This window comes from Oryx dammah, unplaced genomic scaffold (assembly GCF_014754425.2).
Source record: "Oryx dammah isolate SB20612 unplaced genomic scaffold, SCBI_Odam_1.1 HiC_scaffold_13, whole genome shotgun sequence".
NCBI lineage: Eukaryota > Metazoa > Chordata > Mammalia > Artiodactyla > Bovidae > Oryx > Oryx dammah.
Genome location: NW_024070197.1, coordinates 49,007,533 through 49,020,681, shown reverse-complemented (window position 1 = coordinate 49,020,681; position 13,149 = coordinate 49,007,533). Strand labels below are relative to the sequence as shown.

Sequence of the window (13,149 nt, the reverse complement as noted above, 5' to 3'; positions counted from 1 at the left end):
AAATCACTGCAGATGGTGACTGCAGCCATGAAATTAAACGACACTTACTCCTTGGAAGAAAAGTTATGACCAACCTAGATAGCATATTCAAAAGCAGAGATATTACTTTGCCGACTAAGGTCCGTCTAGTCAAGGCTATGGTTTTTCCAGTGGTCACGTATGGATGTGAGAGTTGGACTGTGAAGAAGGATGAGCGCCAAAGAATGGATGCTTTTGAACTGTGGTGTTGGAGAAGACTCTTGAGAGTCCCTTGGACTGCAAGGAGATCCAACCAGTCCATTCTGAAGGAGATCAGCCTGGGATTTCTTTGGAAGGAATGATGCTAAAGCTGAAACTCCAGTACTTTGGGCACCTCATGCGAAGAGTTGACTCATTGGAAAAGACTCTGATGCTGCGAGGGATTGAGGGCAGGAGGAGAAGGGGACAACAGAGGATGAGATGGCTGGATGGCATCATGGACTCGATGGACGTGAGTCTGAGCGAACTCTGGGAGTTGGTGATGGACAGTGAGGCCTGGTGTGCTGCGATTCATGGGGTCGCAGAGTTGGACACGACTGAGCGACTGAACTGAACTGAACTGAAGTCAACTATACTTCAATTTAAAAAATTAGGACTAAGCTATATGGACATGGAAAGATTTAAATAATAGATTATTATATGAATAAAAAAGAAGACAAGTCTTTAAAAAACTGATCTACCGTTATGAAAATAAAGAGATTTCCCCCATTTTAAACTATCAGTACATTCCTGTGATAATCACCTGATTGATGGTCTTAAGAAATTCTTTCAAAATACAAATGTAATTAAATGAACAGTAGTTTTGATAGCATTTTTGATTGATAGTTTGCAAGTGGGCTAAATTTTCAGTTTTAGATATGCTGGTTTTGTATGGTTGTTGTTGCTTAGTTTCTAAGTCATATTAGTCCTTGTGACCCCATGGTCTGCAGAAGGCCAGGCTCCTCTGCCCTCCACTGTCTCCTGGAGTTTGTTCCAATTCATGCCCACTGAGCTGGTGTTGCTCTCTAACCACCTCTTCGTCTGCTGCCCCCTTCTCCTTTTTCCTTCAATCTTTCCCAGCATCACGGTCTTTTCCAATGAGTTGGCTGTTCATATCAGGTGGCCAGAGTATTGGAGTTTCAGCTTCAGCATCAGTCCTTCCAATGAATATTGAGGGTTGATTTCCTTTATGACTGACTGGTTTGATCTCCTTGCAGTTCAAGAGACTCTCAAGAGTCTTCTCCAACACCACAAATGGGAAGCATTAATTCTTCAGGGCTCAGCCTTCAGTGTTCTTCTGCTTCTGTTAGGTCCTTGCTGTTTCTGTCCTTCATTGTGCCCATCTTTGCATGAAGTGTTCCCTTGGTACCTCCAATATTCTTGAAGAGATCTCTAGGTAGACAGAGACTCTTGCCTAGGCATTTTCTAGGCAAGAGTACTGGAGTGGGTTGCCATTTCCTTCTCCAGGGAATCTTCCCGGCCCAGGGATCGAACCCATGTCTCCTGCTTTGTAGACAGACGCTTTATCATCTGAGCCACCAGGGACTGAGAGAGCCCCCGTTCTATTGTTTTCCTCTTTTTTTTTGCATTGTTCACTTAAGGAGGACTGTTTATTTCTCCTTGCTATTCTCTGGAACTCTGCAGTCAGTTGGGTATATCTTCCTTCTCCCTTGCTTTTGGCTTCTCTTCTTTCCTGAGCTATTGGTAAAGCCTCCTCAAACAACCACTTTGCCTTCTTGCATTCCTTTTCCTTTGGGATGGCTTTGGCCAGTGCCTCCTGTATAATGTTCCACAGCTCCATCCATAGTTCTTCAGGCACTCTGTCTACCAGATCTAATCCCTTAAATCTATTCGTCACCTCCACTATATAAACGAAAGGGATTTAATTTAGGTCATATCTGAATGGCTCAGTGCTCTTCCCCGCTTTCTTCAATTTAATGCTGAATTTTGCAATAAGGAGCTCATGATTTGAGCCCCAATCAGCTCCAGGTCTTGATTTTGCTGACTTTATATAAAGCTTCTCCATCTTCAGCTGCAAATAACATAATCAATCTGATTTCTGTATTGCCCACCTGGTGATATCCATGTGTAGAGTCACCTTTTGGCTTATAGGAAAAGTGTATTTGCTATGATCAGCATGTTCTCTTGACAGAACTCTATTATTCTTTGCCCTGCTTCATTTTGTGCTCCATGGCCAAACTTGCTTGTTATTCTGGGTATCTCTTGACTTACTACTTTTGCATTCCAATCCCCTGTGATGAAAAGGACACCAAAGGACATTTAGTGTTAGTTCTAGAAACTGATGTAGGTCTTCAGAGAACTGGTCAACTTCAGTTTCTTTGGCATTAACGGTTGGGGCATAGACTTGTAATGCTGACTGTGATGCTGAATGGTTTGCCTTGGAAATGAATCAAGATCATTCTGTTGTTTTTGAGACTGTACCCAAGACTATGTCTAGGACTCTTCTTTTGTCTCTGGGGCCTACTCCATTTCTTCTAAGGGATTCTTGCCCACAGTAGTAGATACAACGATCCCCTGAATTCAGTTCGTCCATTTTCATCCATTTTAGTTCACTGGTTTTAAGATGTTGACATTCCCTCTTGCCATCTGCGTGACCACATCCCATTTACCTTGTTTAATGGACCTCATGTTCCAGGTACCTATGCAGTATTGTTTTTACAGCATCGGACTGTATTTTCACCACCATCATTTTCACATCCACAACTGACATTCTTTCTGCTTTGGCCCAGTCGTTTCATTCTTTCTGGAACTGTTAGTAACTGCCCTATGCTCTTGCCTAGTAGCATACTGTACACCTTCTAACCTGGGGGCCTCATCTTCTGGTCTTGTATCTTTCTGCTTTTTGATATTGTTCATGGGGTTCTCATGGCAAGACTACTGGAGTGGATTGCCATTTCCTCCTCCAGTGAAGCATGTTTTGTCAGAACTCTTCACTGTGACCCATCCGTCTTGGGTGGCCCTGCACAGCATGGGTCATAATTTCATTGAGTTATGCCAGCCCCTTTGCCATGACAAGGCTGTGATCCATACAGGAGTGGCTTTGTAAACTAGCTATAAAATTATATCAGCTTTTTGGAGTTATATTAGCTTCATAACATGAATGAATAACTTCATCTTTTTCTGGATTCTGAAACATTTAATCTAGAACTGAAATTATCAGCATCTCGAAAGTCTAAAAGAGGGACTTCCCTGTTGGTGCAGTGGTTGAGAATCTGCCTTCTGGTGCAGGGGACATGGGTTCAATCCCTGATCATGGAACCAGGACCCCACATGCTGTGGGGCAGCTGTGACACAATCACAGAGCCCATGCTCTCTGGAGCATGTGCACCACAGTGTGCCACAACCAAGGCCCAATGCAGGCAAAAGTAAAATAAATATTAAAAAAAAAGAAAAGTCTAAAAGAGTTCACTGATAAAAAGCAAAACCATTTTGTTCTGGAATCTATTGTACAGTTTAACGTACATATGTTTTAAAGTGTAAATAAGTAATTTCAATCATCTATATCCAGATTTATTTTAAGTTTGTTTGACTGACAGTAGTATATCAACATATTTGACTATCCAACTGACTCTTGAATAATGCAAGTTTGAACTGCTCAGGCCTGCTCATATGCAGATTTTTCTCAATAGTAAATACTACAGTACTACATAATTCACATTTGGCTGAACTGAAGGATATGGAGGAATTAGGCCCAACTATAGATTATAGGCAGATTTTCAACTGCACAGAGGATTGGCGCACCTAACCTTCCGTGTTATTCAAGGGTAAACTGTAATTGAGTTTGTCAGTTTCTCCTTGAATTTTTCAGTTTTTGTTTTATGGAATGTTTCTGTGCTAATGAAGTAGCATGATGACTGTTAAATGTGTATAATCAGCTTAAAAGGAAGTGCACTCTGGCATATTTAATAAAATTATATAAAATGAAAATTGCCATATAATGAGTTATTTTTTAATTTAGTTCACTTAAAAATGGAGGAGTAACAATAACTCTATTTACATGTACTTCTTCATGGTTAGGATTTTAGCAGTCTCAAAGAAGCATATGTGTATGTTAGGATTCCTTTTCCTTCTTAGAGAATTGAAATGTTTGGACCTTATCTCAGTCAGCTAAGCCATCTGTTAAGATCAGACATCCGTTACTGTATTATTTCCCATTTGCTTTGACTGCGTTTCCCTTTATTCAAATGTAAAACAAGATTTTTCTTTATAGTCACATATCAAAACAATTTACATATTATATAAATCTGTATAATATTCCAGTTTCTATTCAACATATGAAAAAAACTAGGATTAATCTAGTAGATTGAATTCCTGATTTTTACTTCTTTTAAGATGAGCTCTGTTAACAAATTTACCACTTCATACTTTGATCAAGATGTCTCAAGCAATCATTCCTAATCTCTGTTACTTCAACTTAAAAGTAAGGACAATGATTTGGCTCCATACAATAGAATTTAGTGTTAATATATTTGTCATGAGAACTTTTGGTAATCTACTGATGTAAGTATACAGAAAGACAAAGTATAATATAAAAAGTGAAGATTTTATAAAGAGTGTGAAAACACAACAATAATTTTTGCCATTCAGTTTACTTTTGTTAATATTTGGTTGGCCAAAAAGTTTGTTTGGGTTTTTCTGGAAGATGTTACAAAATTTTTGGCCAACGCAATATATTGATTAAATGTACTGATATGCATATCTAATCTTACCTGAACCATTTTTGAGATATCCATTTGCATCTACAGTTGTATACATGATGTAAGGTCCAGGTTGATTTACTCCAAAGGGCTACAATAAAAAAGAAATAGTTAAGCCTTGGAAAGTAAGTGCATTATTGGAAGTTTCAGGCAATCTATTACAAAAAGTAAATAATTCTATATAAAATTCTTACATATTAGATAGCAGTTAGAGAACATGTTCATAAATAGATAACCAGTGTTATCTATTAAAAAACCTTGTATTAGTAGAAAATGCTTAACTTTAAATGATTTGATAATTTTATTTATATAGTTCATTAATTTTATTGGATAGTTCTAAAATCTAATAATGTTTCTTCCTTATTACATAAAGATGAATATTTTAGGAAGAATTTTCTTTACTACTTTTGGTCCCACCTTAAGTAGTTTTATTATGACATTTCTGTTGACTATAGCATTGCTTTTCCCTTTGGGAATGAACTGGAATAGTTTATATTTTCCCAGTAAATATAAATAAAATCCATCCATTGTAACCCTAATAGAATAAAAAATACTGATGAGTTGTTCTAAAACATTTTATATCCTGTACTAGACTTAGAGAATACATTCTTTTCCAGTTAAGGAAAATGTAAGTTTTATCATATATATAAATGTTAAAATATATTTAGTTACGACTCTTTTAAATTTCTATGTATGTATCCTTCTGTGACTGTTTAAAAAATATATTAACATGAGACTCATCCATGATTAAGCATGTACTATAGTTCAAGGTTGTATTCTACTGCATGATTATAGCATAAATATTTTTCATTCTTTTGTTGATCAACACTCATTTCCATTTTTTTCCCATGATAAACATGGCATTCTTATGTATGTCACCCAATGCATAAATGCAAACATCACTTCTACTAGCTGTAAATTACTTCACATGCTTAGTAACAAACATCACTAATGTGATATATACTTCTTAACATAAAATATTTCATCTCTTATGGGTTTGTTTCTTTGGAATGGTGAAATCCCTTTAATATTTTAAACCTGTCTCATTGCAGTGAAGCTTGGAGATAATACTTGTGAGACTATATTTATCACAGTGTTGTAACCTCAGATTCATTTTCTTACCCATGGTCTAGTTTATGTGCTGGAAGACCAGTATCTTAGGCTATAAGTACTGTATTTTGTGAACCTTCCCAATTAAATTCTTGAATATTTTTTTCTAATCCACATTTGGAAAATTTCATTTTCCTATCTATAATATCTTATTTTATAGATTTTATAAGTTTTTTCTTTTTTCCTACAGTCAATTGAAAAAAATCATAAGCAAGTCTGTATGAGTCCTAAAGCTGAGATTAACTTCCCACCATGCACCAGTCACTCTGACACTGAAAAACAAGAATCCAGAAATCCAGACGTGATTCCTCCATACAACGGTTCTCAAAGTGTGGTGCAAGGACCCCTGGAGTGCAAAAACCCCATTGGTAAAAAGTGTGGGTAATTAGCAGCAACACTTAAGGAACAAAATAGCAAAATGGCAGACATAAATCTATCTTACTAGTAATTATATTACATGTAAATAGATTAAACACTGCTATCAAAAGGCAGAGATGAGCAGGACAGAACAACATCATCCAAGTATATGCTGTCTATAAAAGATACACTTTAAAAATGTTTTCACAACAAATAGGTTGAAAGTAAAAGCATGGAAAAGACATACCATGGAAACAGTAACCAAATAAGAGCTGGAGTAGCCATATTAATATCAGACAAAATAGACTTTAACATAAAAATGTTATTGGAGACAGAAAATGGGAGTTTATAACAGCTAAAGAGTCAATCCATGAAGAAGACAAAATTATAAACATAAATGTGCCTAATTGAGTTCTCAAATATATGAGGTATTGATGGCTGAAATAGGTAACAATAGGGAATACTCTTAGAAATACTAATAATACACTAGTATCATTAATGGATAGACAGATGAAGCATAAAATCCACAAGGAAACAGAAAACTTGGACAACACTAGAATAGATTTTGTAGACTAGAAGACTACCCAACTTTAGCAGAATACATACTCTTCTCAAACATACAAGGAAGATTCTCTAAGGGGAAACATATACTAGACCATAAAACAAGTTCCAATCAATGTAAAAGTACTGAAATTTTTACAAAGTTTGTTCTCTCACCACAACAGAATTAAACTGGAAATCAGTAACAGCCCACGCACAACAATGAGCTTTTGCACTGCTATGAAGACGCAGTGCGGCCAAAAAACCCAAAACCAAACAAACAAAAACAACCACAGAAAGAAACATGAGAAATTAATAAATGAGTGGAAATTAAACAACAGACTTCTAAATAACCAGTAAGTTATGTGACAGAGTTGGAAAAATTTGCTGATATAGCTTCAAATTCCACATTACAACTAACTTAAGTAACTGCCACTGTTGAATTTCAGGAAATTATTATTTAATAAAACAGAGGTTAACATGTAATGGTTTTATTGTTTTAAAATGATTTAATAGAAATATTTAAAATTGTTCCAATTTTAATTTCAAATAGAAATACTGATAAAACTCACGTAAGAACAACTATTTGGAGTCTTCAGAATAAGAAGTTTTGAGAACTGCTACTCTGTACTATGTTCATAATGAATAATTCAACCTTTACTCTGCATTCCCAATGGATATGATATGACTGATACCTGAGCCTATGTGTTCGGTTTCTTACCCCTTGGGAGGCATGCATGCTCAGCTGCTCAGTTGTGTCTGACTCCTCGCCATCCCATGGACTGCAGCCCACCAGGCTCCTCTGTCCGTGGGATTTTCCTGGCATGAATCCTGGAGCAGGTTGCCATTTCCTCCTCCAAGGGGTCTTCCTGACCCAGGGACTGAACCTGTATCTCCTGCATTGGCAGGAGGGTTCTTTACCACTAGTCACTGGGAAAGCCCTCTTACCCTTATATCATAGCATTTAACACGTTTTAGGAATCGCAGTTTATTGGGAGCAGAAGCCCAGAAGCAGAAGACTGAAATTAGAGCCAGTACTGGGAGGAACACTTAAACTGTGATTGAAAAATTGCTGGAGAATCAGTGTGAACTAGTTTGAGAGTTCCTATTTAACCTGTAGAGGAGGGCAAGCTGAGAAGCACTTGTGCAAGTCACAGCTTAGGGACACAGGCTCACTAAAGTCTGAGATTTAATCAGAGGATTATAGGATGCTTCTCCTACCATAGTTTTATACTTCACCACCACATCAATTGGGTTCCTAATAATGAGATTACAGTTAAAAGACCTGAAGACCTCTGATCCATTTAAGAGAAGTCTGTAGGGTGACACAAAGACAACAGAAACAAAAACAAAGACACTCAAGGAAACTTCTGTCTCTTGACAGCACAGCTACTGCAAACAGTAACACAGTCTGAACTCCTAGCAGATAAACCTAAGTCCTCATCATGAAGGCTTATCTACCACAGTTCCTTTCACCCAGTACCTCATGTCTGGCTCTCAACAAAAATTTCAAAGCATGCTAAAAGGCAGAAAACAAAGTGTGAGTAGACAAAGCAAGCATCAGTACCAGACTCACATATGGCAGGGATGCTGGAATTATCAGACCAGAAATTAAAATAACTGACTAATATGATAACACCTCTAATGGAAAAAAAGCAGACAATATGCAATAAAAGATTGTTAATATAGGCAGAGAGATGGAAATGCCAAGAAAGAATCTAAAGGAAATGGCAGAAATAAAAAGTACTGCAATAGAAATGAAAAATGGCGTTTGATGAGCTCATCAGTAGACTGGGTACAGATGAGGAAAGGATCAGTAAGTCTGAAGATATATCAATAGAAACTTCCAGAACTGAATTGCAAAGAGAAAAACTAATGAAAATTTGGAACAGACTATCTAAGAATTGTGGGACAGTTATCAAAGGTATAACATATGTATTGTGGGACTACCAAAAGGGAAAAAAGAACAGAAGAAATATTTGAGGAAATAATATAAGAATTTTCCAAAATTAATGACAGACACCAAACCACAGATCCAAAAAGTTTAGAGAATACCCAACAGCAAAAATACTTAAAAACCTATATCTATACATATCACACTCAAATCAGTAGACTATCAAAGACAAAGAGAAAATCCTGAAAGTACCCTAAGAAAAGGTGTCCAGAAATCTAGGTAACACTATGATACAATTAGAAATACTTATTTGAGGTTGACGGCAATGAATCAGTGGTGGTGACAACATTCAGGGCTGTATATTTTTCTTTAGAAATGCCTAATAGCCTAGAGCTGGGAGTGAGCAAGAGAGACAGTTGGATTAACCCAGGGGTGTAACTTTGCCAGGCAGGTAGAGTAAAAGCATAGTGCTTTATGGGAGTTAAACATAGCGGCAAAAGTGATGGTTGATATATGGTAGCTAAATAAGGAGGTAGGTACAGAAAACAGGTTGATACAGGTCAAGAAACAGATTTAAAATCAAATAGGTATAGTTATGATAACAAGAGTGAGAGGACTGGAAAAAATAGCTTTGGATTAGAGTTGATGGATGGCACTGAGATTTCCAAAGTAAAACACTTCTGGTAGATAAGGCCTATCATTACAGCAGTAAAGAATCCACCTGCAAGTCAGGAGAAGCAGGTAGCCACGGGCTTGATCCTGGGTTGGGAAGATCCCCTAGAGGAGGAAATGGCAACCCACTCCAGTATTCTTGCTGGGAAAGTCCCATGGACAGCGGAGCCAGGTGGGCCACAGTGCACAGGGTCGCAAAGAGTTAGACATGACTGAGCGACTGGACACAAAGCAAACAAAGCCCAAGGCCTATCACATGGACATGGGAGTGAGCAGCTAAAGGTGAATGAAAATGAAGGAATCTGGAAATAAAGAAATTTGGGTGAGACTAATTGCTGACTTAAGATATTCTTTCCTCTCTCCATATATCAGACAGGTTGCCTGTAGCAGGTAGAAATATACAGGCAGCAGAACAGTATTTATTCAATTCATGATTTAACTCAAGTGGTAAGAATATCATATGGTATGCACCTTTCCCTCTTGATCTCTGGGCCATACCTAACATAACATTTTCCACTATGATCAAGTGGATCTGATATCAAAGCAATATGAAGAAGGCCCACTTTGGCATGAAGTAAATAATTTCAAAGTGGGCATACATTTGATATATGGAAAACTGGGGTAGTATAGTGTATATTTGTTTCTTTTAGTTTGCCACAAAATTGTGATCTATGATATCAGTGGGGAAGGAAAATGATAGACATGAGGGGCAGTTCAATAGGATCTGAACTTCAAATAAAGCTATGAATGAGTGAATGGGAGGCAGGTGTATCACCTGCAGAAAAGCCCAGAGGTGCTGGACTGCTAAGATAGCCACTGTAAGAGCAGCCCTGCATGCCGCACTTTACCTGCGTGACCTTCTCAATGGCTCTGTTCTCCACAGGATGTAAATCTAAGACATGGAGAATGGGAGCACTGGTGACCTCAGAGATACAACCTGCCTTAAGCAAATGGCCTTTCTACCAATTTTTCTGCTAGAACTTTGTTTGACTAGGGTAATGAAAGAGCCACATGATGGGAATATCATCAATCAGAGAAAAGAGGAACAAAGGGTCTGAATGTTTCACAAACTGGGTAGACAATTCTTGAATAACCAAATTAATCTTTGGCCTCCAGTTAGTCAGACTTGCATTTAATTAAAAAAAAAACCAGACATTATTTTTATTAGCAGTTTCAGATTCACAGCAAAATTAAGTGGAAAGTACAGAGAATTCCCAGGTACCCTCTGCATCTCTCCTCCTCAGACCTCGCCTTCGATATGTCCACATTTTGGATATGAAAGCAGATATGTCTGACCAGGTACTCATGGTACTCATAATGGTTGTGGTGACAGACGTCCGTCCCCTTTAGGAGTGAGACAGTATTCCCTGAGCTGCTCCAAGTATTAGTTGAGGATAGCTCATCGCTGAGTTCTTAACCTAAAAATGGTTCTCAGCCAAAGGGAACTGGCTTGTACAAATTATAACCCCTTCCTGGGGACTGCCTGCATGCAATGTCTGATTGATGCAGAATACAAAGGCATGGCCCTGTTGCTTCAATCTGGGCCATCTTTGAAAAACCATCTTTGCTTCACAGCTCACAGACCAACTTCTTCTGACAGTCTTCATTACTCCAGAGGTCTTGCTCTCAAGAAGAGTCTAGATTAAATCTTTGCATGCAGATCTCCTGGTCAGGGATTCCAAATGTGTTAAATATAAGACGTTTCCCAACCATACATAGGACGTTGATGATGAAGCAATGCTTTAAAGGTGTGTTAAAAATATGAGGCTATAATCAGAATACCTAGTTCTGTGTTTTAGTTACACTACTTAATGGCTCTATGACTTTGGATAGTTTATTTCTCTGAGCCTCAAGTTTTCTCATCTTTAAATTCAGGATAATTCCTTATGTAACAAAGGTTACTACAAGGACTCAAACAAGAATATACCAACACACACACATACACACACATGTGAATGTACTCATGCTTTTAAATAAAATGTAGTGTTCTCATTACAATTTAAATGAATTGACAGTTTCTTATTATTTTCACATTTTGTTATTTCATGGAAACATTCCACTAGACAGCAAGTCAATATTAAGATTACACCAAAAATTCATTACTTATCTACTATATGCTTGACCTGTGCTATGGGTGAGGTATTCAAAGATGGCATGGTTCTTGACCTCAAGGGATTACAGTCTGGGGAAATGCATTAAATATGAACAGATAAAGTGTGACCAAGTATTATACATGTGAAACGGCAGCAGGATGCCCAGAAATGATGGGAGCTGTGGTCATTTTTCCAAGTGTATCAGAGAAGACTCATTAAGGAAATAAACCTTGAGGTGAGAAAGTTTTTAGGAAAGGAACTTTATTCCTAGTAAACTTTACTTGAGCAATGAAGGACATTTTAATCACTTCTAAAAGTAATATCAATTTGATTTAACCTATAACAATTATTTTATGTATCTATCATGCAGAGAACTTTAACAGAAATATTTACAACTAAGAAAGTTACTTACTGTTATCTTACGAGGACAGTCATTAGAACAGAGACCACTAAGAACTGTGGAAAAATTTAAAAAAGCCTGTTATTACTGTTATAATGTAAGCTTATATTTAAAGTGAGCTCTAATTTCCCCCTAAAATCTATTAATATGCCCTATTGATTCATGATCACAAGTAAAAATCAACCCAGTTGCTTTAGATCTGAGTAAGTTAAATCTCTGTTGTTCACTTTATGCCAGTTATTTCAAAAGCCTTTATTAAGCAGTCAAGCTGATGCCATTTTTAAAAATATATAGGTGATATAATTAATTACGGATATATAATACACCTGTTGGCCCTATTTCCCAGCTGGTTAGCTACATTCCAAGGATGACTTAGAATCTGACAGAGAAGTACAAACTAATTAAAACTTATACTGAAAAAAACCAAATAGAACATTTAATACTTCATATCTCAAACTAGACTGTTACCATTTATCTATTCAAATTTTCTGGGTCAAAGAATTTAGGCACCCTTGATAACTTTTATGGAAAACGTAACTATATATGCCAGCAAATTTGGAAAACTCAGCAGTGGCGACAGGACTGGAAAAGGTCAGTTTTTATTCCAATCTCAAAGAAGGGCAATGCCAAAGAATGTTCAAACTACCACATAATTGTGCTTATTTCACATGCTAGCATGGTAATGCTCAAAATCCTTCAAGACAGGCTTCAATAGCATGTGAACTGAGAACTTACAGATGTACAAGACAAATTAGATTCAGAAAAGGCATAGGAACCAGAGATCAAATTGCCAGCATCCACTGGATCATAGAAAAAGCAAGGGCATTGCAGAACAACATCTGCTTCACTGACTACACTAAAGCCTTTGACTGTGTGGATCACAACAAACTGGAAAATTCTTCAAGAGGTGGGAATACCACACCACCTTACCTGCCTCCTGAGAAACCTGTACTCAGGTCAAAAAGCAACAGTTAGAAACAGACATGAAACAACGGACTAGTTCAAAATTGGGAAAGGAGTATGTCAAGGCTGTATATATTGCCAACTGGCTATTTCCATGGGGTCACAAAGAGTCGGACATAGCTGAGCAACTGAACAACAACCACAAAGGACATCTGAATATTCTTTCTATAACTAATATAAGCTTTGAAACATAACTATACTACTACCACCTCATGCAAACTAATTTCTTTATAAGAAGGCACACTTTATGTGCTAGTAAGTCTTCTATATGTTATAAATTAAAGGAAAATAACTGATAATACTCAGTAATGAATTGTATGAATAATAATTGTGATTACTGGCTAGTTTAACTATATCCATAGGAAAATGGTTCTTTATGTTCGTTTATATTCCACAAATGTGAAA

General features: G+C 37.2%; 1 protein-coding gene across 1 annotated transcript in view; it reads right to left on the bottom strand.

Moving 5' to 3' along the window:
- ITFG1 (integrin alpha FG-GAP repeat containing 1) overlaps nt 1-13,149 on the bottom strand; it is a 285,005-nt gene that overhangs the window by 52,296 nt on the left and 219,560 nt on the right. Inside the window, exons 13-14 of the mRNA XM_040253601.1 lie at nt 11,794-11,837; nt 4,728-4,806 (exon numbers count right to left, since the gene is read on the bottom strand). Of these exons, the coding sequence (XP_040109535.1) occupies nt 4,728-4,806; nt 11,794-11,837 (123 nt within the window). The remainder of the gene's footprint in view (nt 1-4,727; nt 4,807-11,793; nt 11,838-13,149) is intronic.